At 39.2% G+C, this 22973-nt stretch overlaps 3 protein-coding genes across 28 annotated transcripts; 2 read left to right on the top strand and 1 right to left on the bottom strand.

Moving 5' to 3' along the window:
* Positions 1-4905: 4905 nt before the first annotated feature.
* Positions 4906-17205, bottom strand: LOC111252466 (protein YIPF6). 23 transcript variants are annotated; one of them, XR_015330108.1, is made up of 9 exons: positions 15213-15805; positions 14658-14846; positions 14387-14521; positions 13952-14080; positions 13526-13737; positions 12909-12994; positions 6593-6792; positions 6173-6218; positions 4906-5625 (listed from the first exon to the last, which is right to left on the bottom strand). XR_015330108.1 is itself a non-coding variant. In XM_086992748.1 (7 exons), exons 2-6 carry the CDS (start codon positions 14751-14753, stop codon positions 12925-12927), a joined length of 642 nt encoding a protein of 213 aa, XP_086848874.1. In that variant the 5' UTR covers positions 14754-14846; positions 15213-15805; the 3' UTR covers positions 4906-6792; positions 12909-12924. The 23 variants fall into 23 exon arrangements, 14 of the variants coding, with proteins under 14 accessions (XP_086848874.1, XP_086848873.1, XP_086848875.1 ...); XR_015330113.1 differs by having other exon boundaries at positions 4906-5520; XR_015330107.1 differs by having other exon boundaries at positions 6173-6215.
* ND-75 (NADH dehydrogenase (ubiquinone) 75 kDa subunit) lies at positions 5338-10074 on the top strand. The gene is made up of 6 exons (XM_022810395.2): positions 5338-5479; positions 6682-6782; positions 7051-7166; positions 7363-7520; positions 7774-8805; positions 8951-10074. The coding sequence occupies exons 1-6, from the start codon at positions 5360-5362 to the stop codon at positions 9587-9589; spliced, it is 2166 nt and encodes a 721-aa protein (XP_022666130.1). The 5' UTR covers positions 5338-5359; the 3' UTR covers positions 9590-10074.
* On the top strand, positions 15921-22859 carry Drep4 (DNA fragmentation factor-related protein 4). Of its 4 annotated transcripts, XM_086992739.1 has the most exons (10): positions 15974-16041; positions 16297-16372; positions 18326-18399; positions 18772-18835; positions 19036-19162; positions 19654-19847; positions 19935-20051; positions 20252-20374; positions 20743-20879; positions 21175-22859. In XM_086992739.1, exons 3-10 carry the CDS (start codon positions 18335-18337, stop codon positions 21539-21541), a joined length of 1194 nt encoding a protein of 397 aa, XP_086848865.1. In that variant the 5' UTR covers positions 15974-16041; positions 16297-16372; positions 18326-18334; the 3' UTR covers positions 21542-22859. The 4 variants fall into 4 exon arrangements, with proteins under 4 accessions (XP_022666136.1, XP_086848865.1, XP_086848863.1 ...); XM_022810401.2 differs by having other exon boundaries at positions 15921-16372; XM_086992737.1 differs by lacking the exons at positions 15974-16041; positions 16297-16372 and adding an exon at positions 16396-16455.
* Positions 22860-22973: the final 114 nt, after the last annotated feature.

Genomic DNA, 22973 nt, shown 5'->3' with positions numbered 1-22973 from the left:
CATTTGAATGCGATTGCATGGGTGTGAAGTTTTTGGCGACATAACCTACCTTGACCTAACTGCGTAGATTATTGTCAGGTCTCCTAATCAGCGGTAAACAGGGCACATGTAGGTTTCTTTTGAACAGGAACACAGATTTCAAGAAAATCGAGATAAACCAGAGACGGCAAGTGCGATACAGATCTATCATCAGAACAATTTTAAATCAACGGGTGACGTAGCTTTCGTTAACTAGTTGGCGCTCATGGAGATGTTTTTAGCGTGGAATAGTGGGTAAACGGCAGTGTTCGTGAAATCTTTTACCCCTGATGAGGGAAGGTTAGGGTAACTGACAGAAGGACCGTTCCTTAAAGTCAATTGGAACCGACAACTAGCTGAGGGTACACACATCTATGATACCATCATGAAGGAATGAGCTACAAACGGTACTATGGTAACATTTGTTTCGTTGTTAATAAATATGCTAACGATGTTGATTAGTCCAACGAGGGTCGCCGCCCCTTTGACTATTAGACCAGCAGCAGTCCGAGTGCGAAGCAAGAAACGATGTGGTTGAAGGTGATCAAAATGAAAATGCTATAAATAGGAAGACACGAGTAGAACATTACAAAGACCATAAAAAAGCTATATATAAATGGATGAACTAGGTAAGGACAACAGGTGAAATGATGCTGCTCGTAAGTTATTTTTCGCTAATTTTGTTGGCGGGAAAAATCTTCTATACGCCAAAAAAAAGTTGACAAACTAGACGAAGCGCAAAAACTTAAAAAAAAAAACAAAAAAAATTACCATATATTCATTCGTCTGTATTATTTTAAAAAAAGCCGCCTCAAATCACCTATTTGCTTGACTGACATATATATATATATATATATATATATATATATATATATATACATATATATATATATATAAAAGCTATTATAATGGGCATGTGAAATTGGACTTATTACGATTACAATGATTATTGTAGCTGATATGATGATGATGATGATGATGATGAGGACGACACGAAGTGTATAACGAAATGTTAAAGCCAGACGTGTGAGGATGCTGACATTGATATGGCTATTTAATCGTTGACTGGCTGATATCGATATTATTGTGGCAATTGTATTACGGTAGACGTAGGGTGCAAAGGCAGGCAATGAATAACGGAAACAGTGAAATTATTATTACGCTTACTATATAAACAGGTACGCTAACGCTACATAAGCGACATGAAGTTGACGGGAAGCGTAAAAAAAAAGCGAGAGACAAGAAGAAGGGTTAGTATGAGGTACACGTTTTCGAGATGATGATGATCTGCGTTATTTTCGAAGCAACTAGACTAGGCGACAAATCGGACTACGATAAAGAACTGTCGAATACCGAGTAACGGCTCGTTCAGTAATTTACTCGCGCTGTGCTAAAAAGTGCTCCTGAAACCCATCCAGATGAGCGGCTGGCGTATTGGACTCGTATCAACGAACCATCATATTCCATTGTTTTCCTGCTCATCCTTACAACCATCCCCTTTTAGACATATGTACATCAAATAGAAAGAAAAGTCTTCGTGTTATAAGTGCATCATTTTGAGGGTAGAAGATACGCTAAGGAGGCACGCTAGACACCTTGCACGTTTCCTTGAAGCCACTGCCAATTCTGTAGGGCCGAGCGATTTCCACGAAATGTTACCGATGGTAGTGCAATTGCTCATTCGGCTTTTGTAGTAACTGTAGTTAAAATTGTGTGTAAAATTCTCCCCCGAATCTCAAAAAGCAAAAATCAAATTTCGATAGAGACCTGACTAGCATACGCCAATGGGAGATAACGATTGGCTTCTCTCTAATAGCTACGGTAGCAACAACACAGTCACAATAAGATAAAATTTGAGCCAAATATAACAGCCATTCATTCTTGAATGTTTGAACTGGGCTTTCCCCGCAACGGCGTGAGTATTATAAAAGGAAAATGATCCAAAATTTAGCTAAACCTTCCTACGATCCGTACGTTATACCAACGACCGTTTGTGGACCGAGTCTAACTTATCCGACAATTGCCGTCTTGTTGACAACAGAACGATGGACAACCACGAGATTTGAGCTGCCCGCAGCCGCTCCAACAGTTGCAATGTTTTTCTTCTCAAAACGGAGGATACGAACAATAAAAACCTAAAAAAATAAGGGATTGGATAGACGTCCCCTCAACTCAGGACGCCGCACATGACACACGAACAGACTCATCTACTTGTGTCCATTCACAAACAGACAGACGTAAAATGGTCATAGACTAATGCATACTATTATATACCAAACACAGATCGGATGCTTATATATATATATGTATATATATATATATACACATATATACATATACATATATATCCATATATATATATATATATATATATATATATACATATACATGCAACAAAGTATACAAAAACATCGCGCGAACCCCTGCGCGCACATATATCAAAACAAAGTGAAGCAACGACAGCGGAACAATAATCGAGGTGATGACCGAGGGTCGTCAACCACCTAAAGTTGAGCGGACCTTGTGACGATGTGGTCGAAAGACCGACGAGCGACTGGCTGCCAACAGTGCTTGAAGCGTGCCGCAAGGTTTCACCCCGCTACGATAACTCGCCAACAACAATAGTAACAGTATTAAATTATGAGACTAGGGAAACATCTCGAAGGGTCCTATTTACAGTAATAAAACCCGGTAACGGAAAGGCGCATTTCCGCTGTTTCGCAACACAACATTTGCGAGCCTTCCGCCTTGATCGTCGCTCCTTCTTTCCACCATAAAACGATGATAGATATTAATTATAATAATAATCATAATACGATGGATTATCAAAGGCTAGCAATTATGTGTCCCATATTTCCTAAATAGGTAACTAGTGTTTTACTGTTTTGCTTTCTCGCGATGTAGATGACCGTGACCAAAACAATGACGAAAAACATTGATTACATTGACGGCATCAACAGTTCCGTCAGAATAGGAGCAACAAACTCGTACTGGTAGAACGGGCACATCGAGAGCTAAATGGATGCGCCTACATCTTTACGAGCTAGACACACGCCATTATATACCTTCTAGACAGAAGCTTCTGTGCAAGAAACCGTCCGTCGTCTCGAATCATGATCAGTTATATAATATCATACTAGCCTTACGCGTCCATCTCATCTATTGCGTCGTTATAATCGTCATGTTAACTAATCACATTAACCCATAATGTTCAGTTCTCATCTGATGTCACGCGTACAGTGACGCCGAAGGCGACAATACCATATCCCGAATGGAGTTAAAATACGTAAATTGCTGCAAGCCAGCAGTTGCTTTCTAGACTGTGCATCGTATTGATGGGGTGGCAGCCCGTCATTCAAGATGGAGTTAGCTCATAGTTTCGGGTTCGCACAATTTTGCTATGCTATTACTACAAAGAAGCTTGAATGCCGAAGAAAAATGTAAGCCTATTGAATTCAAGATAATTTAGCTAGCAAGCGCCAAATGTGCTTGCTAGTGCCCTTTGTGAAAATTCCTCCTCGTATTTACTCTAGAGACACAGCAGGCAACGGACACTGTTTATTCTCGAACACACAACTTTTTTCGCTCGTATTGTACAGACATTCTCGATTCCCATTTTAACCTTTCAAATTGCATCATTGTTGTAACTCTTTCGTGTGATAATCGCAGCCTCCATCGCTAAGCGGCAAGAGTTCGCTGGCTGACTTAAGCGCCGAAGAAAAATCCGACATGCTCGTAATCGTTTCCCAGATCAAACTATAGTAACTGTTGAGGACATCGTAACTCTAACCGTGAGGCCTACTACACCACTAATATGAATATATGTATAACCATGATCCTTGCGATGGCCAGACCATGATGAAATTGGTTTGTGGATAGTGTGTAATGCATGCGATGACATTCTTTTTTGCCCTATTCAGATTTAGGGTCGTGTGTGGAGAAGAAATGAATGCTAGCGGATAAGGCCTTAATATTTGATGTGAAAAAGGAGTTGAAAAAAGAAATAGCGAAAGTAGGGTAAAAAGTGCGTCACAGGAAAAACGGTAAAAGTAATTAACTTCAAATTTCTGTGCGACAACGACGAAATCGTGGTATTGGATGTCTGCAATTTGATCAAAAACTGAATAACGTAAAAACTACACAAGTTTGGAGCGTCACACACATACACGAACATATACGCATACAAGTGTAAACCGCAGATAAAAATACACAAACATATATAATAACACAGATACAAATCTACGAAAATATAGAGAAAACGATCGAGATGGATAACATGAGTGGACATGGAAGCAAAAGATATTACACTCAGCATTAAAATGAACAAATCCTGATTTGTGTAAATACTAAAGTAACGTGGTGACTTGTGAACAAATATTATAATCTCAAATAAAAGTAATATGTGTACTCAAAAGAATGGCCGCTTGATTTGTTTCCTTAAATTAGATATATTAGGTCCATAAAGATAAATTTCAAACAAATGTTAACGTCTTGAAGATAGGGTTTGGTTAAAACAAACAGAGTAACAGATTGCGTTATGTCGATTTGCATAAATTGTAAAAATAAAAAAGACTATTAAAAATTACGAGAAAAATCTGATGAAAATTCGACATAAAATGCTTTTTCCAGAAACAGAAATAATGCTTCCTTTAAACTTGCGTGCCTTAAAGGATGATATACAAATGCGACCCAGGCAAAAGTTATGCAGATATATAAATAAAAAATTTAGTTGATATGTTATGGCCCTATAGGGTAGCTGAATCTCTCTAAACGGTCTTCGATTCTCATTTTGTAACACCAAATATGCGCATAATTCTTCCAACTTTTCAAATAGGCAAAATCAATTTTAAGTACCATATGAAACTGAGTAAAAGAACAAAAAGCATATTTTAATGAACTTAATCTAATCTATTTATTTCTTTGCTGCAAACATCACTTATAACTTGTTAGGTTTAAAACGTAATTTCTTTTTGAACTCAGCTTTCTTTTGATATCTTTTTAGGTTACATGCTTTACTTAACGCCTTTATGAAACATATTTAATTAGACAGACCTCGCTATAGTAAATCGTACAATATTTTATAATTTTATCATGAAGGGTATATCATATAAATCCTGATCTTACCGAATTTTTGCCCGCCGATATCCGTTAAACGAAAAGATATAATTCGTCCATCCGAGCAGCCAGCCGTTCGCTGCTCAGCTGTTTTGTTTGGAGGTAATACGGTATTGTCTGCTCGACACAAAAACATACGAGAAGTGACCCCTGTGTTTTGTCTTAGTCTTTCTTGTAGAGCGCAGTGTTCCTCCGGTGAGCTGTGGTGAGGTGAACAGGCACCAAGATGCTTCGGTGTCGCGGCGTTACGCACACCCTGCGAAATGTGTTGAACGTGCGAGCCCGTGCGGCCAGCTCTGGGCCACCGGAGAAGATCGAAGTGTTTATCGATGACAAAGCTGTCCTGGTGAGTTTCCTTCGCGAACTGCTGCTCCACTCCACCGTACCCTGCGGGTGGCAGGTCGTGCATTAGATAGCCGTTTGAGGCCAAGCAAACGGTGTCTCCGTAACGTGGGTCATTTAAAAAAGAATTCTGTGAACTAGTCAAATTACCTAAAAAAAAAAAAAAAGCAAGAAAAGAAATAGCAAAGAAGGAAAATTTTAGCGTTACACATCGGTGCTCAGCGTGAATACTTTATAAATAGTGAATAAACAGTTTACTTGAATTCGAAAAAAATCAAGCAGACTTCGAACATGTTCGAATACTAGCAAGGGCAATTCGCAGCTGGTGGAATCATGCGCTTTATCGATAAGCAGGCATGCGCATCGAACACTAGGCAATGTTAGTTGCCGCGATCATTCTCGCTTATGCAGCATAGCTGCTATTATCGGAAAACGTTATTGAGGTAAAAAAAAAATTCTAACAGTCTTCATTATCCTAGGATCACAGGCACACGTAATTCGATTCATGAACGCGCTTTAGAGCGACTCAGGCCAGTTTATACTGTATTTTCTTATAATGTCTTATAAGTATACTCATAGCAATGGTATCGCCATGAGATTGCAATGGACTACCCTCACCAAGGTTGTTTTAATTATTATGGCCGGAGGGCGGTCGGTTATTGTAACAGTTCTCATGATAGAAGGTCTTTTTACTTACTATTGACCGTTAATTGTCGGATGATTCACTCCCCTCATTCAATCTGCTGAAAATCAACCGAAAAGTATTCGGGCTACTGCGTACAATATTGTCGTTAGCTCGGTCTAAATTTTTAATATGTTTATTATGGTCAGTGATTAGCTAAAGCCTTATGTCTATCAGTACTTCAAGAGGTATATCAGATTTTAATATCTTTGAAATTGACAATAACGACTGAATACATTTACAGCCATGGCTGTATAATCAGGTTAAGGTTTTAGTACGAATTTCCTGTGACGTACAGATTATGATGGAACACAAGTTTCTTTACGAACATTTGTTTAATTCTCGTGAAGAGCAGCAGTAATTTTTACTTGTTAATATAAATGCATTTAGAAGACTACGCATATTTGTATCCTTATTATATTAGTGACATTTTACCTGTCTGTCGGTGTAAGCAACACCTTCCGCGAAAGCGCTAAATGGAAAGCATGACATTTGATAATTAAAAGTTGCGGTAACTTTGGCAGGTTGATCCAGGAACGACGGTTTTACAAGCGGCTGCTATGGTTGGAGTTGAAATCCCGCGTTTCTGCTATCATGAACGACTCAGCGTCGCCGGAAACTGCAGGTTTATCGGACTAGACGAAAACGCAAATTAACATCTTATTAATTCGTGCAAAAAGATCGTCAACGATTAAGTCTTTAACAAAGAATGGAATGGCGTAGTCGGTGGCGGGCCCTGTACACAGCGTCAGTCAAACTCTGGCGTGAATTATATGCATACTTTCAAGAAAGACTCAATACTTTATATATATATATATATATATATATATATATAAAGTATAGAGTCTTTCTTTATATATTATATATATCTATATATAACGGCTTTCTTTCAGAATGTGTTTGGTCGAGGTGGAGAAGTCGCCAAAGCCCGTTGCTGCGTGTGCAATGCCTGTAATGAAGGGGTGGCGCATCAAGACCAACTCCGACATGACAAAGAAAGCTAGAGAAGGTTGGTCACAACCACTTCTATGCTAATTTCCCAAAAGTTTGGCTTACCTAGAATTTATCGTCTGAGTCCTTTAACGTATTTCGGTGTGCATTTAGTAAACTGTTCGATTCGAAAATTGAATATTTTCGGGAAGTAAGGCACGTTTTGCGGTACCATGAACAAAGAGTTTAGGAGTAACAAAGACCGAATCCTACAGGTGTTATGGAGTTTTTATTGGCCAACCATCCTCTTGACTGTCCCATTTGCGACCAGGGGGGAGAGTGCGACCTTCAGGACCAATCAATGGCGTTTGGATCGGATCGAAGCCGTTTCACGGATATTAATTATGAAGGCAAAAGGGCCGTCGAAGATAAGGTGAGCAACGATAAGCGCCTTTAGAGAATTTTTTCAAATTTCCAATCAGTCCTTCGGACCTGCATCCGAATGCCGCGAGTTGATCGTTTATCATCAGCTTTTTTTTTATAACCAAAAGTACCACAATTGTAGCTATAAATGCAATAGTTGAAAAGCTTCCATACGGATTGTTTTTTCACAACATTTACAACAAAAATCTTTCAAAAAAGTTTCATAATTTAGAACTCATTTTTTTCGTGTTTCTTTATTGTAGGATATTGGGCCTCTTGTAAAAACGGTTATGAATCGTTGCATCCAGTGTACCCGGTGTGTGCGTTTTGCATCCGAAGTAGCTGGTATTCCTGTGCTAGGCTCAACAGGTCGTGGGCAAGACATGCAAATCGGAACCTACGTCGAGAAGATGTTCCTTTCAGAATTATCTGGAAACGTAATCGACCTCTGCCCGGTTGGAGCGCTCACATCGAAACCATATGCATTCACGGCACGTCCTTGGGAAACTCGTAAGGTCGAGAGCATCGACGTAACGGATGCGCTTGGCAGCAACATCGTGGTGAGCACTCGTGCTGGAGACGTGATGCGTGTGATTCCGCGAAATAATGATGATGTGAATGAAGAATGGATTTCGGACAAGGCACGTTTTTCATATGACGGCCTGACACGTCAACGGCTTACAACGCCCATGATTCGAATCAATGACCAGCTTGAACCCTGTGATTGGCAAGAGGCTCTCACAGCCGTTGCTAATCGAGTAGCGGTCACCCCTGGTGAGAAGATGGCTGCTGTCGTTGGCAGCATGTGCGACGCCGAGGCGTTGACTGCCCTGAAGGACATGATGAACCAGCTCGACTGCGAAACACTTTGCACAGAAGAGAGCTTTCCGATGGACGGAGCCGGTACCGACATTCGATCTAACTACTTGCTGAACTCAACGCTGGCCGGAGTTGAAAACGCCGATTTACTTTTGATCATCGGGTGTAATCCGCGCTTCGAATCGCCTGTGTTTAATGCGCGTATTCGCAAAACGTGGATTGGGAGCGACCTTGAGGTGGCGCTTATCGGTCCTAGAATCGACCTCACTTATAGCTATGAGCATCTCGGAGACAACCCCAACCTCTTGCCTGAGATTGCTAAAGGAAGTCATCCCTTCTCCGCTAAGCTGAAAGCCGCAAAGAATCCAATGATCATTGTCGGAAGTGAGGCTCTACAAAGAACTGATGGCGTTGCCCTTTATAGTATAGCACATCAGCTGGCTACATCCCTGCAAAAAGACCGAGAAAATTGGAAGGTAAACTGCTTTAAGCAAGTTACCCAAAAGTTTAGTACAGGTTATGAAAACTTCCAGTGTGGATTTCACATTACCTTTTACGAAACGTGACACATTTACTCAGTGTACACTTATCTACTCAACGTTGTATCATATATGGTTGCAGGTGTTCAATGTGCTCCACCGTGTGGCCAGCCAAGTCGCAGCTTTAGACCTCGGCTATCGTGCCGGCATTAAGGACATTCTAAGTCAGAAACCCGTATTGCTATACATGTTTGGCGCGGATGAGGGTATGATAGCTCGCAAGGACCTTCCAAGTGGCTGCTTTATCGTCTACCAGGGACATCACGGAGATAAAGGGGCCGAAATCGCAGATGTCATTTTGCCTGGTAGCGCCTACACCGAGAAACAGGCCACGTATGTGAACACAGAAGGCCGAACACAGCAGACTTTACAAGCAGTTACCCCGCCCGGATTGGCCCGAGAAGACTGGAAGATCGTGCGAGCCCTATCTGAATTTGCCGGGATTAGTCTTCCTTACGATTCCCTCGAAGAGGTTCGCGGGCGGATGCTCGAAATTTCGCCACATCTAACAAGATACACAAAAGTAGAACACGCCAATTACTTCAAACAGGCTGGTTTGCTTTTCAGTCGTCTGACAACAGCAATTACGTCCAGCGAGAAGGTAGATTCGCGCTTTAAGGGGCTTGAGGACTTCTTTATGACAGACTCGATTAGCCGTGCCAGTCCAACTATGGCGAAGTGCGTACACGCTGCCGTTAAAGAGAAGAAGAACCCGCATTAAGAAGCCGTGCGTAGTGCTAGCATGTTTCAACAGTTTAGTAGAATAATTAAGGACGTTTCGTGAGTAAGGTAACATAATGGGATTGGTCATGGGTTGGGATTAGATGGTAGCAGTTCTTAATTCGCCGTCCGGCGGCAATTTGAGGGAGACGCGAGTTGAGCATCGATGACGGAACACTAAGAGAACTCGAATGTTATCTTTACGATTGTGAGTAAAAACAAACAGCAACAACAGTAAAAGTGACTCAAGGTAACAAAAATGCTAATAACAGAAGCAGTCGGCCGTGTACGTTGAAAAGAAAAAATGTGAACTTAACGATGAAACAGTTAACTCGCAACAAAGCAACAAATCCTAGCGTTATTTCTATGGATTTGAAAACAGTAAAAGAGAAGAAACAGCAAGAAATAAAAGCAGAAGAGTGTATCAATAGGGAACGAATCTGTAAGCCTAGACAAGTTAAGAAAGCCTTTCTTCAGTAAACCATATTTTTGTTTTTTTTTTTTAAATTAACTCAAACACTATGATTATGGGTACTACGGTAGATTAAATGATGTAGAGCCGCAGCTCAATATTAAATCGTAGTTTGGACCTGAACTCGAGTAATAGTTTAACTTAACAACTTACGAGAACTCCAAGAAAAAGAATATATTTAACTAATTAAGAGGACTTCAAGGAAAAGAATATATTTGACTAATACGATTTTTTACATCATGTTCTAAAATGAGAAATGATTTCACACAGTTCTTAGGCACGGCTAAAAGTCTACATAGACTTTTAGTCTATGTAGACTACATAGACTATGTAGTCTACATAGACTAGAAGGGTCGGTTCAAATGTACAGTAGGAGATTAAACGCCATGCTCAGTAGCTTTGCTTCGTATACTTACGGCTTATCAAAGGCTTGTATAGCTTTTTTCTCACTGTAACTATATGAAAAACGACGGCTTCATACACAGTTGCTTAGGCTGCGACCATTTATATCTTTGGCTGCCCATGGACCTAACCTCGAATTGTTAAACTGGTAGAAAATTACGTCGGTTCGTTATTAAATGATATGATTTATTTAGTTGTAGCTCTTTCGTTCACTTGATTTCTGACTCGCTGAGGTGTTGTCATACTTTTTGTTGATCCCTCTCAAGACCTAAACCGATCCCAACGATATCGTATATCTATATAATATGTATAATATCGTCTATAAATGATGACAACTATTTTGTAAATAGAAATTGGTAGCAGTCACGGAGCTAATCAGGCGACAAAAAGACCCGCTGGTAGACTCCAAAGTAGAAATCTTTCAAATGATTCTAGTGAAATTTTTAGTGTATTGCCTTATCTTCAAGTTAATGGCGAAAAATTTCACCAATTGCAAATTTTTCCAGTAACTTGAATAGCGTATACAAGTACTTCTATTGCTTCTTACTGAGCAGATATGTGTAAGCTATTTTGGAGGCTAGTGATACCCGACATACGTGGCTATGTAATGATAACAGTTATAGTGGTTAGATTTAACAAGTGTGGCGTAAAAAAATAGGTGCAGTGGACTGTGTCGGTCAATCATCGTCATAGATGTGCTTCTTTATTACCTTCTTTATTACATAAGTCTTCGAATGCTTTCTAGACAAAATCTATTTCATCGTTCCTTTTGAGTAATCATTATTAATATATAAATTATATTCTTACAATAATGTAATGTAAATACGTGAACGATTATAAAATATGCGAATCTATCACTCACAGGATTTTTATCGCAACTGTTGATATACTATCAGTCTTCCAAAATGCTCAAACGTTTACACTCCACTTTACTTAAACATTTACTCCTTAGATTTCGCACCTAACATCTCACAGATACTAAAATTAGTGTTAAAATCGCTATTTCTTCTAACGTGGCCATGTCCCAAAGCGACCGCTTGAATAACGGCTAACGCAACTGCTCTTTGATAACACAGTCCAAATAAATTAGAAAGAAAGCAAACATCGACATTTTGTTGGCCGCCCGCTGTAAGCGCAAGGGCAGAGCGGTGCGTCAAGAAAACACTTGATTTCTAAATTCCAGCTTTCACTTTTCTCGTCAAAGTTCTCCGATAGAGAAACGTCAACGGTGCGCGGTCATGATGAAGCACTCATTTACTGAAGTTGTATGTCCGCTAATCGACGTTTGGCTACAGATCAACACCAATATAAGCTCGCCAAGTAGCGGCTAAGGTTCGCCACTGAATCCAAAATATTACAACAAACCCGCAAAATAAATAATTTAACAAACAGAAATTAGCTATCTCACTTAGATGGTGTGTGACGTATTCGGACTGCTTCCTCTTCATCGAGTGTCCTGTATAAAGGCCCTGTATTCAGTGATAGAAGTCAATGTAAACGGACAAACTTATCTTCAAATCCACGGCCTATTAACGCATACCAAACCAAACAAAATTAGAAACAAAAAATACAAAGAAAACAAAGCACCGCTGTGAAAGAAGCGCGCGCGAAAAAAAACTGACAACCGACTCCCTTAGCTAGGCCTTCATCCTACATTTCTATACCTCTTTCTACACCCGCGGACGGCAGTTTCATGACAGCGTCATTCTTCATTTAACGCAGCCTACGTATGTACAATATATAATCAGTCATGTACTTATATGACTCCTTAACCACTACGGAGAGCTCGAAGCGACTTCGATATTTTTCTCCTACCTTCTTGAACTTATATTCTTTCCGAAGGTTGAGGCCCACACAGCGCTCTGGTCAAGGCATAACTCTTCGTTTAGTGTCTTATTCATTATAGATGCTCTTTTGCGTCGCACGACTACCATGGTTTCGTTTGCGCAGTAGAAATTTTAACAGAATCAGAGATTAACAATAAAGGTGCTTTTAATTTTTTTTCGTAATTTTCCGAGGCATGGAAAACGATGGAGACGGTGAAGGAACATCACTGAAGCGTTTCTTTTTGCTTGCCTTATTAAACAAGAACTTTCCTCGTTTCATTTCCTACTAAATAATATAAGGCTCTTATATTTTTAGCACGTCAATCCTTTTTTTTAGAATTCGCAGAGCTTAGGCTCAGGTGACGCGCACAAATTTCTTTACAGGTTACATAAGTATCTATTTATTTTACTGACTTCGCCAGTACTTTTGGGATTGCCACGAAGACGTTTCAATCATAAAATCCTACTCTAACAAATTTTATCGGTTCTCTCGCATTGTTCTAAACCTATGATTTAGACACAGAGTTGTATTTTTTGTATGGCAAAGTACACAGCTGCATCAAAATATATAAATAGTAGACATTTTGTTATATTCTAAGTATCGATTTGACGATGATCACCATTTGTAGACTTTTCTTAGCAGTGAGAGTTGGACCAGGATAAGATGAGCCACGATATGAGTAAGTAGTACAAAAGAATCGGATACCTGAGATAAAAAACGAATTAGCTGTATCAGCGAAGGTGTCGAGGAGTGATTAAACATATGCTTCTAATGCAAGTAAAAAAAATATGCCATCGGTAATTTGCCTCATAAGAAACTGCTTTTGAATTTGCGAGCTAATGTTAGTTAATGTTTCGATAGCCTCATAGAGTTTACCGTGATATATAATAAGCGAAAAGGTTAATTAACTAAACTATTTGGATTTACATCGGATGTCTTATATGCCGATAGATAAGTGATAAAGGATTACTTCATTCTCTACAGAAGCATTATTCCTTCCCCTCGACATGATTTCAATTTGAATCAGTCTGCATTTTTAGCAATTTTTCGAAGATAAGTTGTGGTTCACTTCAGTGGCTGTTGTTTCTTTTAATATACCCCAGCTTATATTATAATGTATCTGTGAAATTTGTTACATGTTAAAGTGTAGTTTTCCTCCGTTTTCTTGAGAAGCGTAAGTTCTCATTGTTTTTCAATATATGAAAGATTCGCTTTGTACCAATTACAAATGCTCACCTGATGAGTGTGTTCTTATGGTCGCCATATAGGCCAGCGAAAGTGCCAGAAGCTGCCAGAATACTCCAACAACATCCAAGCAGCGATAATACTGCGCTGAATATAAACAGTACCAATGCATGGCTTGATATGAACGGTAACAGCGGAAGTAACTTGCAGGCGACGAGCGCCACACATTGTCCACAGAGGCAATATCCCAGCACACACAGGCCCTGCAGGAATAACAATGATATGAGTACTCATAACATGAGAAATTTCAGTCTGTCACGGTCTGTGTCGTTCCCCAATAGCTGTACTCGTTAAGATGCAAAATAAAGGTCAATTCGCTACAATCATTTTGTAAAAAAAAATATAATATGGTTAAGTAATAATGGTTTCAAGACGGGTGTCGTTAAATAATTAGGAAAACCAATCATACGTATGTACCTGTAAAAATGCAAGCTGGGCTCCAAGAAGCATTGTGTTTAGAGTAACAAGTGCCGCTCCTCCCCAAACGAGGATAAATAGCTCGGCAAAATGTGGGACGGCTTCGGATTTCGAGCTGCCTGCTGAAGTCTGCAACGGTAACTCGAGAACATCAATAGTTTATACAGAGTGACTTTTCTAGTGAGCTATTTTCACCAGATTTATTCATCTAGCGAAGATAGCTCACAAGAAATCCGAAAGCGTATCTAATGCAGGGCGTGCCTCGCTGAAAATTATAGACTAATGTCAACCATATCCTGAAAAGCGTCTTATAAAAGCAGTAAACAGATGCAGAAACCTTTTTCCTGAGAGTATAGTATTATAGGCACATCTACTCCTTGCTTATGTCTAAATGCTTGCGAGCAACAGCTACACACATACACATGCGATGCTTACCTGAAGGATTACGGCAAGGAAAACACAGATCATTAGGGGTCCCCAGAGGTCCCAGTCTTTAAGAAGTTTCTTCTGTTTTCCCGGTGTATAGACATGTACAAACTTATCGACGATGTTTCGTACATCGCGCATCACCTAAGCAGTTCAAACAGAAATCATCTAGTCAACGTAACGATTCAAAATTGACCCTAAAGTACATTTTGCACTGATCCAAAATACCTGTTTAGAAGGGCTAGTTGGCAATTTAATCGTGGTTAAAAAAGTAACTCACGGTAGTCATGATAGGTTCGTCAAGGGTATTGAGTGATTTTAAGTCTTGGTCTCCACTATCGGGCAGACCTTCCACAACTGTAGGTGGAGGCTCCATTGCAAGCTGGAGACTTTTTTCGTGCTTGAAGCAAGTCCTTCGAATTCCGTTATTTGTCGTTTACAAGCTGGCGATTATGCAATCTGGTAAGTTCTAACAATTAAACAAATACATCCCACAATTAACGATTACCAAGTAACTGTATGATTATATATAGACATTAATTGCTACATTAACTGGCTCGTTTATATTTGACGGTTTCTTCTATGAAAATATTTGCACTTCTATCGCACAGTTGCCGACTCGCACGATTATGTCAACAGGCCGTTCCTAGCTGAGTGAACAGATTTCGAATTTTATCGAACATTGGTTGCCTGGAACGCAAAGCAGAGCTATGAAACACGACGAGATATGGCTAAAACACCTGTATTGTACGGAATTAAAAGAACCGATCGAAAAATATGTTAATATCCCGAAAATTTCATCATGAGTACCTATGAAAACTCGAATGAGTATTACTGGTATAATAAGAAATTCAGATCGAATCTGTCGCACTACAATCCTTTCAGTAGCTCACATCAGATACCACTTCGGACTTTGTTACCGATTCCCGCAGTGGCAGCCCTGTTCGTTCTATAGTGCACGTCGTGTTGTAATTAAGTTAAGAATATAACTTATAAGTATTTTTGCTCCGAATGCGAAAGCCGATTTTTTTTGTTTTTATCACTAATGTCAAACCAGTTTCTGATCCTTCCCCAGAAGTTAACGTTTTTGGTATAGGTCCACGTCACACTTTTCGATTCAAAATGCTAATAAATACATTCGCGCATTATTGCTTGAATCACAATTACACGTTTTTAAACATATGACGCCGCAAAATCCCCTAGCGTACGACTCGATGCGCAGCAATACGACGAGCTGCGACAGGAGCTCCGAAAATATTAATAATGTGTGTAGGCATCTTTCAAGTTGAAGGGATTGTTTCCGCAAAATGACACCCGTGAGCGCCCCTTATATCTATCTCGTTGTCTATGTCTCGCTCTGTCGAGGTAACAACAATATGAATAAGTTTGCCTGATGGCTTGATTTGGCAGTTTCAGTCTTTGACTGCTACATAATTCACATCAAAGTATTGCGATGTTTTTTCACTACTACCAGTTGCTCTAGCTGCACGTGCTAAGACGGTCGATCTCAGTAGTTACCGCTCACGGGTGTCATTTGTCTGCGAATGTTTGACAGAATACAAGTGGCGTTCGCAGCTCTATTTACCTCTGTTTAGTTGGTTATTTTCACTCTAGCTTAACCTGCAATTGCTCTAAAGGCCAAACGATGCTAGAACCTCATCGATGTAGTATCGTTATACATTTGTTCCTTCAACTCGACTTATTTTTGTGTTGACAATTAGACTTCAATTTTTTCGTATTTATGATTAAGCAGCTAAACGAGTAAAAAAAAGAAAACATGAAAGCTATTTTTCATAAAACTATTTGTAGTTCGAATATTGTAAGAGTACTTTTGATGCAGGTTAACTATGTGAACTAAAAACTTAATCTGTGATGCTGGATATTGCATTCGTGTGATTGCATATTTCCATTGTATAAAGTTCGCTCGGATAATTATTGGATTATATCGACTTGACCGCAGAATGAGCTGAAGGTTATTCTAAAAAGCCTTAGCAGGTAAATGTCAAAAATGACGAGCCGTGTTTTTATAAAACATGTGGGACATTCATGTACCGGATGCGCTGTCCAGATTGAAACTTGTTCGTGTGGTTTGTTATAAGGCTTTACCAAAACAGATATCTCAACAAACTATTTTTCATGCGCTAGTAGTACTTATTCATTTCCATTGAGGTCAATTGCGGCTTCAGTTCAGGACCTTATAAGCTACCGATTTTAAAGTATCGTTCGTGTAACCTGCAATTAACCCTTTAATAATAATCGTGCTCCTAACGATATAAATGTAGATTCGCTAAACTGTCGCCTAGAGATACGTTACGCGAATAATCCAGTAAAATAAAACTTTGGAGAAAGCCAGAAGTCTCAAAAATGCAAGAATCTAAAATGGCAAAAAAGTGCAAGAACACGCAAAAAGTTTCACGAAGACTAACCGTTGAAGCTTATCTGGACAATCCCATTTCAGAGATACTTTTCTCTTTAAGGTTGCTGTTGATTTCTGTGTTAAACATTGTGGATTATTAGAAACAAATTTCGACGCTATTTGATTTTTCAAGCTCTTTAGATACAAACCCTATAGGGTACCCTTGATTTCACCTCATTGAGACCTTTAGATTTTTTAAAGCCGCGTGGGAATTAGCAGCTGATTTCAGGACAACAAGTGTGGTTTCTAGTTTTCGTATAAAGCGAATAAATAATACCTGATTTTTGTTAAAATCCTGACAATCCAGCACTGTTTTTTGACATAACAGCAAATCTGTTTACACTCTTTTCAGTAATTCGCTTTTATGCTATAGTAACGGTTTCGGATGAACGCATTCCTGGAACCGATTCAAAAAAGTCCCAGTTTAGACATCCTCGACAATCTTATTTTGCACCAAAATTCTACCACAGGACTATTGTGTCGATAAATTGTGATTTCAACGATTTGATCATGTATTTAGTTCTACCAAAGCGTACATGTGTGATTTGTGTAAGACAAAATAAATGCAATCTAATATGTCAAACTCACTTGCATCAATGACGAAATTTTAATCCATATATTTTAGAGCCTCAGACCATATTGATAATAGACGTAAGGTTTGAAAAGGCATAGTTATTTTTTCTTTTTTTTTTACGAGATAACACATAGAAAGTTACTTGAATTTGCAATTATTCACTGTAGTTAATTATGGTTGCGAAAAAATCAGAAAATAGATGAGATGATGGCTCCTTAGATGAGATGCTTTCGGAGATGATTTACTGGGCGTCTTCAAGCGAACCTGTAAGGCGTATGTAGATTTTGGTCATGAAATAGAACTTATCGATTTATAAGGTGGGGCTTAGGTTTCTCTCCTCGTTTCTCTCGTAGAGCTTAGTTGTGTCTTTTTCAACAAAACCTTACGATATTCGGGAGCAGGAAAAAGCGTCTAAAAAAATCCGCATTAAATTTTTATTGTTTTCTCTGGTCTCGTCATACATAACCTAGCGGAACAAATTAATTACATCTTATATCTTTCCAAATTAGTGTATCGTGGTTTTTTCAATTACGGATCTAATTATTTATTTGTCAGGTGGGAATTATTTAGAGGATGAATAATCCCAAACGCTGGAACGACAAATCGACGGCTAAGTACTACTAAGATAGCTAAAGTGATATAAGTTGCGTAAGCGTATCTTTATTCGCAAGCTTGGCAAAAAAATAAAAGCCCTACATCAACGGATAGCTCTTAGGCTCAAAAAAGGTGGTCAGTTAGTGGATGCTAAACCATCTGAACGAAAAACTACTTAAAAGACATTAACTTATGACGTTGTGCTGTGTTTACCGATGTTGGTCCCTCCTTCTGCCGGTACAAAAATTACCGATTCTTTTTTTAAGGTAGTGCCTTTGAGTAGTATTTGCAGTACTGTAAAGCAATTCACGTCATTATTGGAGTTGGCGGACTGTAGCAGTTTTCAATTAACATCTTTTTTCAGAGTGGAACGATGGGTTGCTTTGGTAAAAGTAAACAGGTCCTTACCCCGTTCGTCGTTAGAAATTGTCAAAACAAGTCAGTATACGGTTCAATCTTTTAACCTTTGAATACCTACTGTTTACAAGTAAGAATATATCAATATAAATAAGTTACGTAAACGTAGCCGAGTGATATGTATTTATTAGGCAAGTACAGTTTTTCACAAAATCATGTTTCCTTTTACTTTGTTAATCATCGATCATGATAATATAGCCTCAATATAATTATTTATTCAATTTCTTTTCAAAATGTCTACGACATTGATCGTCGTCGAACATCCGATTTGTTGCGAAACTGTTCTTAGAAAAGCCTATGTTCTACCCATGCAAGCCGATCCAGGCATGAAATATATTACAGTTGACATTTTTTTGTTTTTTTTTCTGAACTGTTTTTTTATCACACACGCAGACGGAACCTAATTAAATGCAGCTCGTTTGATCAACTAATATCTGAGTACCGACGCTTATATAAGGTAAGTATAGCCTGCGCCCTTTCTTTGCTTGGCTGCGTATAAAGAAATCGCATACTCGAGGGGTCATTAACGTCGGTCGCAATAGTTGTTTTCTACATACGCTGTAGCCCCTATAGGGTAAATGATATACTGTACCACATCACTCGTGCAAGAACTTGTATCAAAGCGAAACAATACATCTCTTGTATCTGGCTTCTCAGGTACCAAAAGACTGCGAAGTCGGCGTGTACGATGAGGACGCCACCCAGATTGACGACACCGAATGCCTTTTAGCGCTGCAACCCTACACAGTTCTGAGCGTGCTTTATAAAGGGGAAGAGGAAATTTGTGCGTATGCGAGTATTTTAACAATCTTAGAATTTGTTGGGGAGATATGAGGGCGTGGCGGGCAAGAAATTATTTCAAACACAAATAATTAATCAATGTAGCGAGAGAGTGCTAAAGTGTTTATTCGATTTTCTAAGCATTAAAGTTTTTACACTTTCTAATCTCATCCGCACCCGTCGTTTCGGATTTGAAAGCTCGCTCTAAGCAGATGTATGATAGTATACTTAACATAGGTGGCGACAACATAACTTGTTCGATTGAAAATTAAAAATACCTGATTCAATTTCAGGGTTTGCCACGTGGGGTTACAATAAAAACTGTGAGAATTAGAAATGGCACCTACGGAGCAAACAATCTCGAATAGCAATATACATTTAGTAAGTTAAAAGTTATAGGGTGCACAGTCGCACAGCAGAAGGTTACTATCTAAATGTTGCCTATTTTTTGTTCATTTAATTATCAAACAAATGTTGTATCGATATCTTGAGCAGTCATCTCTCCATCGTTATTACATGCCGTAACGAGGTTGAAAACCGATTTGAGCCACGAGTCACAGAAGCTGCTATCGTCAACGCGCGCATGGTTGGACTCGACGAGGGGTCAATGTTCGTTGCCTAAATTAGGTGCCGCTTTGTCCAATGTCAGCGATCCGCTTGAAGAAGGGACACATCAAAGGGCGCTTCTAGTAAGAAACATTTTAATTCTACTTTAAGGGATTAAATAATAAGTTTAAATTTATACTAACAGTGTTATCAACAACGATTGGAAACAGGACTCTAGCTCCGAAGATCCCCATTGGTTTGAAAAAGTTCGCGCTTTAAAAGCGACATCGAAGAAAGAGGTGCTTCGTAACAACGCAAAGAGACGTATCAAAGGATATTATTATAAGGTACCATAAAAAGCAACCATAGCCTTATTCCAAGCTTACTTGTTAATAGTAAAGGACAATTATGTACATTATACACATCTCGTTAACGGAGGCTATATATTTTGTTAAACTGGAGAGAGATTTATTAAAATTTAGCTTGATTTACTTTTATGAACCACAATGTGAAGCAATTTATGAAATTTCAGTAATATATTTTGCAGACGAAAGAAGACTTACTGAAAACGGTTGCCCAACCTCGAGTCGAATATCTGTTTAACGAGTTCATGAGCCGACTACAACAGGCAGATTTTAATGGGTCATATTTTCAACGAGAGCATACCGAGGTACCATGATTATACCTAAAGCCTGCATAGAGTCTGTATTCTCGATAGCTAACGAAACATTCGTTTCGTTAGCTATCGAGAATACAGACACGTAAGTCATTTCTATCGAAGCAAGGTTTCAGATGAAGTTATCTAATTTATGATAGCTTTTGTCTTCTGTTTACTCCAGTCAATAATTTTGCCTGTTTTTTTTCGAACAGACTACATATTTGCTATTCGCTCCTTTATCGCCAACTATCGACATACGTTGTGTTTAACAGACGCGCAGATAAACAAGCATAATTTTAGTTCATCTTGCTTCCACGCGTGAAAATCATTTTAAAGGCAAAAAAAATGTAAAGGTGAAATAAACTGATATGTATTCACAGGCGCTCTGCTGTTCGAAAGGCTGGTTTGGCTGCCAAGGAGCATTTGATAAGGAAAGTTGTTCATACAGCCATTGCATAAACCCTTATGCTAGACCTGAAGATTACCTTATGTTTAGCACATGGAACCTCGATCATCAGTGAGTCCACATACGACGAATTCAATACCTCATCCGGCATGGCACAAAACGACAGCAAAAAAGTGTTGTGTAGAACGATGATGTCTTTTTTTTTTTTTAGATATTACATTATAAACCCATAAGCCTCAGGGATATATGTTGGATAGAAGAAAATAGTTTGAATCAGTAACGGTCGACTCGAGAGCCACGCTGACCGACACCTAAACCTCCGCAGCGATAACACTCGTCTTATACAAACGGCAAATTACCTTAAGCCGACCGTGAACATCTAATTGGTTTTTTTTTTTTGTTTTAGGGTGGAGCGCTCTCGAAGCGTCGTACCATCATTGCGTAGTGCACTCCAAGAACGGCCACATGACATTAACATAACCTACTTCTACAACCTTCTATTTACACGAAGTAATCTTCGCCTGGTACACGTGATCTGCCATCTAAAAATTACCCACGTTGGGATGGAATGTGATCCTAACGCTGTGTTTGTTCAAAGTAAGAAAGCGTCTGCCAATAGGGACATAATCGGAAGGCTCAGACAGAAAAAAAGACCGCGCCTAATCAAAAAATCTAGCCAAATCGTATCACGGCAGGGAAGAGTAAAGGAGATTTGTGAATTGGGCGAGTGTCAAACAGGCCAAGGCGCTCCGAATTTCAAAGCGTCGACATAGGAATACAGGTCAATTTAAAGAAAAGTAAGCAATATGTAGCTGACAAAAGGCGCTTCTATACAAAGTCGTTAAGCTGGAGGCCGACACTGTGTGCTTAACTATGTGATTCATGTGTCAGGTATCATATATTGCGTTACTTATGTGTTTAACAGAATTTCTTTCTGTTGGAGCAAGGAAGTAAAAAAACATGCAACATTAAGTGGAATGTTGTTGCAAGATGTTGTGGTACCGTTTGACCACTTATACGCGAAGCGCCCAAGAAGATCTCCTTTTTTGAGATTTGGACGTCCAAGGATGAAGAGACCACTCTAAACTTTCGAGTTTTTACTTCATGTTTTGCCTTTAAGCATTGCCTCAGACGACTGAATCCTTCCAATATGAAAAGTACGCCCGCATCCGGATCCAAACTAATGTTTTGTGTTTTACGCCCGACACAGCCACTAAGCGGGCTAGTTTCCACGAAATGAAGTATGTCTGTACCCGGTTTTAAAACTAGAACATATCTAAGCAAAAACCACGTCCAATTTCTCTAATCCGTGCTAAAGTTTACAATCTTCTTTCTGGATAGAAACTATCTCTTATCTGAGTGCACAGCCAAGACTGGTTTTGCAGGCCTTTGGAACATCATTCGTGAAGACAACAAATGATGTGTAGTCGTTATTTGTCGTTACTTGTCGAGTTATACACGAATTCTCAGCTGTCTTTGACATATTTCACTCTGTACAGCCAGGTTCCGATTAATGAAGACAGGCCGCGAAAAAACTAAACGTTGAACGCATTGGGTCTAGTCGGAAACTTGTTGGGCACAAATTGTAGTACAATCCCTACGCAAGAAGAAGCTAAGCATTGCCAGCTGCGTCCGTGCATATAGTGTTCACCGTAAGCCAATTGGGTGCAGCGTTGCTCGCTATGAGTACCATTCATCCTCGTTCTGTATATATTTGCATATTCTGCTTTTCATGGGAATGGTTAGTGAAGGTCGATTATTTAACTCTGGCTCTTGAATGTTCGATTAGATACTTTTTTATAAACATTGAAGGAATCAGTGCAGATGTATAGAATGGCAAGTACCCTTGGTATGCCACGTCACAGCGATCAGCTGTGGGTAGTTTAAGAACATGACTCCTGCATGGAAAACATGTGAGCAAACATATGTAAGAGACGATAAAGTTTGCCTTCATGTCGGATCGGCTTTATGGGAACAGAATACTATGTTAGGCAAAGTCTAGAAAAACCAACACGTTTTCTTTGAAATAAATCGCTGTTAAGCGACATAAGGAATGATTATCATAGAAGAAATAAAACGTATAGAAAACAACCATTCAGAATAATCATTTCGACGGAAGAAAACAATTATTTGAACGTTTTCGCCCAAGATGCCCAAGAAGTTTGTTAATCGAAAAAATATTTAACAAAGTCTACAAACACTCTG

This window comes from Varroa destructor, unplaced genomic scaffold (genome assembly GCF_002443255.2).
Source record: "Varroa destructor unplaced genomic scaffold, Vdes_3.0 BEIS01000006.1, whole genome shotgun sequence".
NCBI classification, from domain to species: domain Eukaryota; kingdom Metazoa; phylum Arthropoda; class Arachnida; order Mesostigmata; family Varroidae; genus Varroa; species Varroa destructor.
Note: the sequence above shows the minus strand (reverse complement) of the source record. Positions and strands in the feature narration are given on the sequence as shown.

Coding starts and splice junctions, on each gene's coding strand:
- ND-75 (XM_022810395.2), top strand. CDS start 5,360: ATGCTTCGGTGTCGCGGCGTTACGCACACCCTGCGAAATGTGTTGAAC. Junction 7,167..7,362: donor GACAAAGAAAGCTAGAGAAG/GTTGGTCACAAC, acceptor CGAATCCTACAG/GTGTTATGGAGTTTTTATTG. Junction 7,521..7,773: donor AAAGGGCCGTCGAAGATAAG/GTGAGCAACGAT, acceptor TCTTTATTGTAG/GATATTGGGCCTCTTGTAAA.
- LOC111252466 (XM_086992744.1), bottom strand. CDS start 14,753: ATGGAGCCTCCACCTACAGTTGTGGAAGGTCTGCCCGATAGTGGAGAC. Junction 14,081..14,386: donor TCCTTGCCGTAATCCTTCAG/GTAAGCATCGCA, acceptor TTACCGTTGCAG/ACTTCAGCAGGCAGCTCGAA. Junction 12,995..13,525: donor CATAAGAACACACTCATCAG/GTGAGCATTTGT, acceptor TTTTTATCTCAG/GTATCCGATTCTTTTGTACT.
- Drep4 (XM_086992737.1), top strand. CDS start 16,411: ATGTGGGACATTCATGTACCGGATGCGCTGTCCAGATTGAAACTT. Junction 16,456..18,325: donor CGCTGTCCAGATTGAAACTT/GTTCGTGTGGTT, acceptor ATCTTTTTTCAG/AGTGGAACGATGGGTTGCTT. Junction 18,400..18,771: donor GTTAGAAATTGTCAAAACAA/GTCAGTATACGG, acceptor TCACACACGCAG/ACGGAACCTAATTAAATGCA.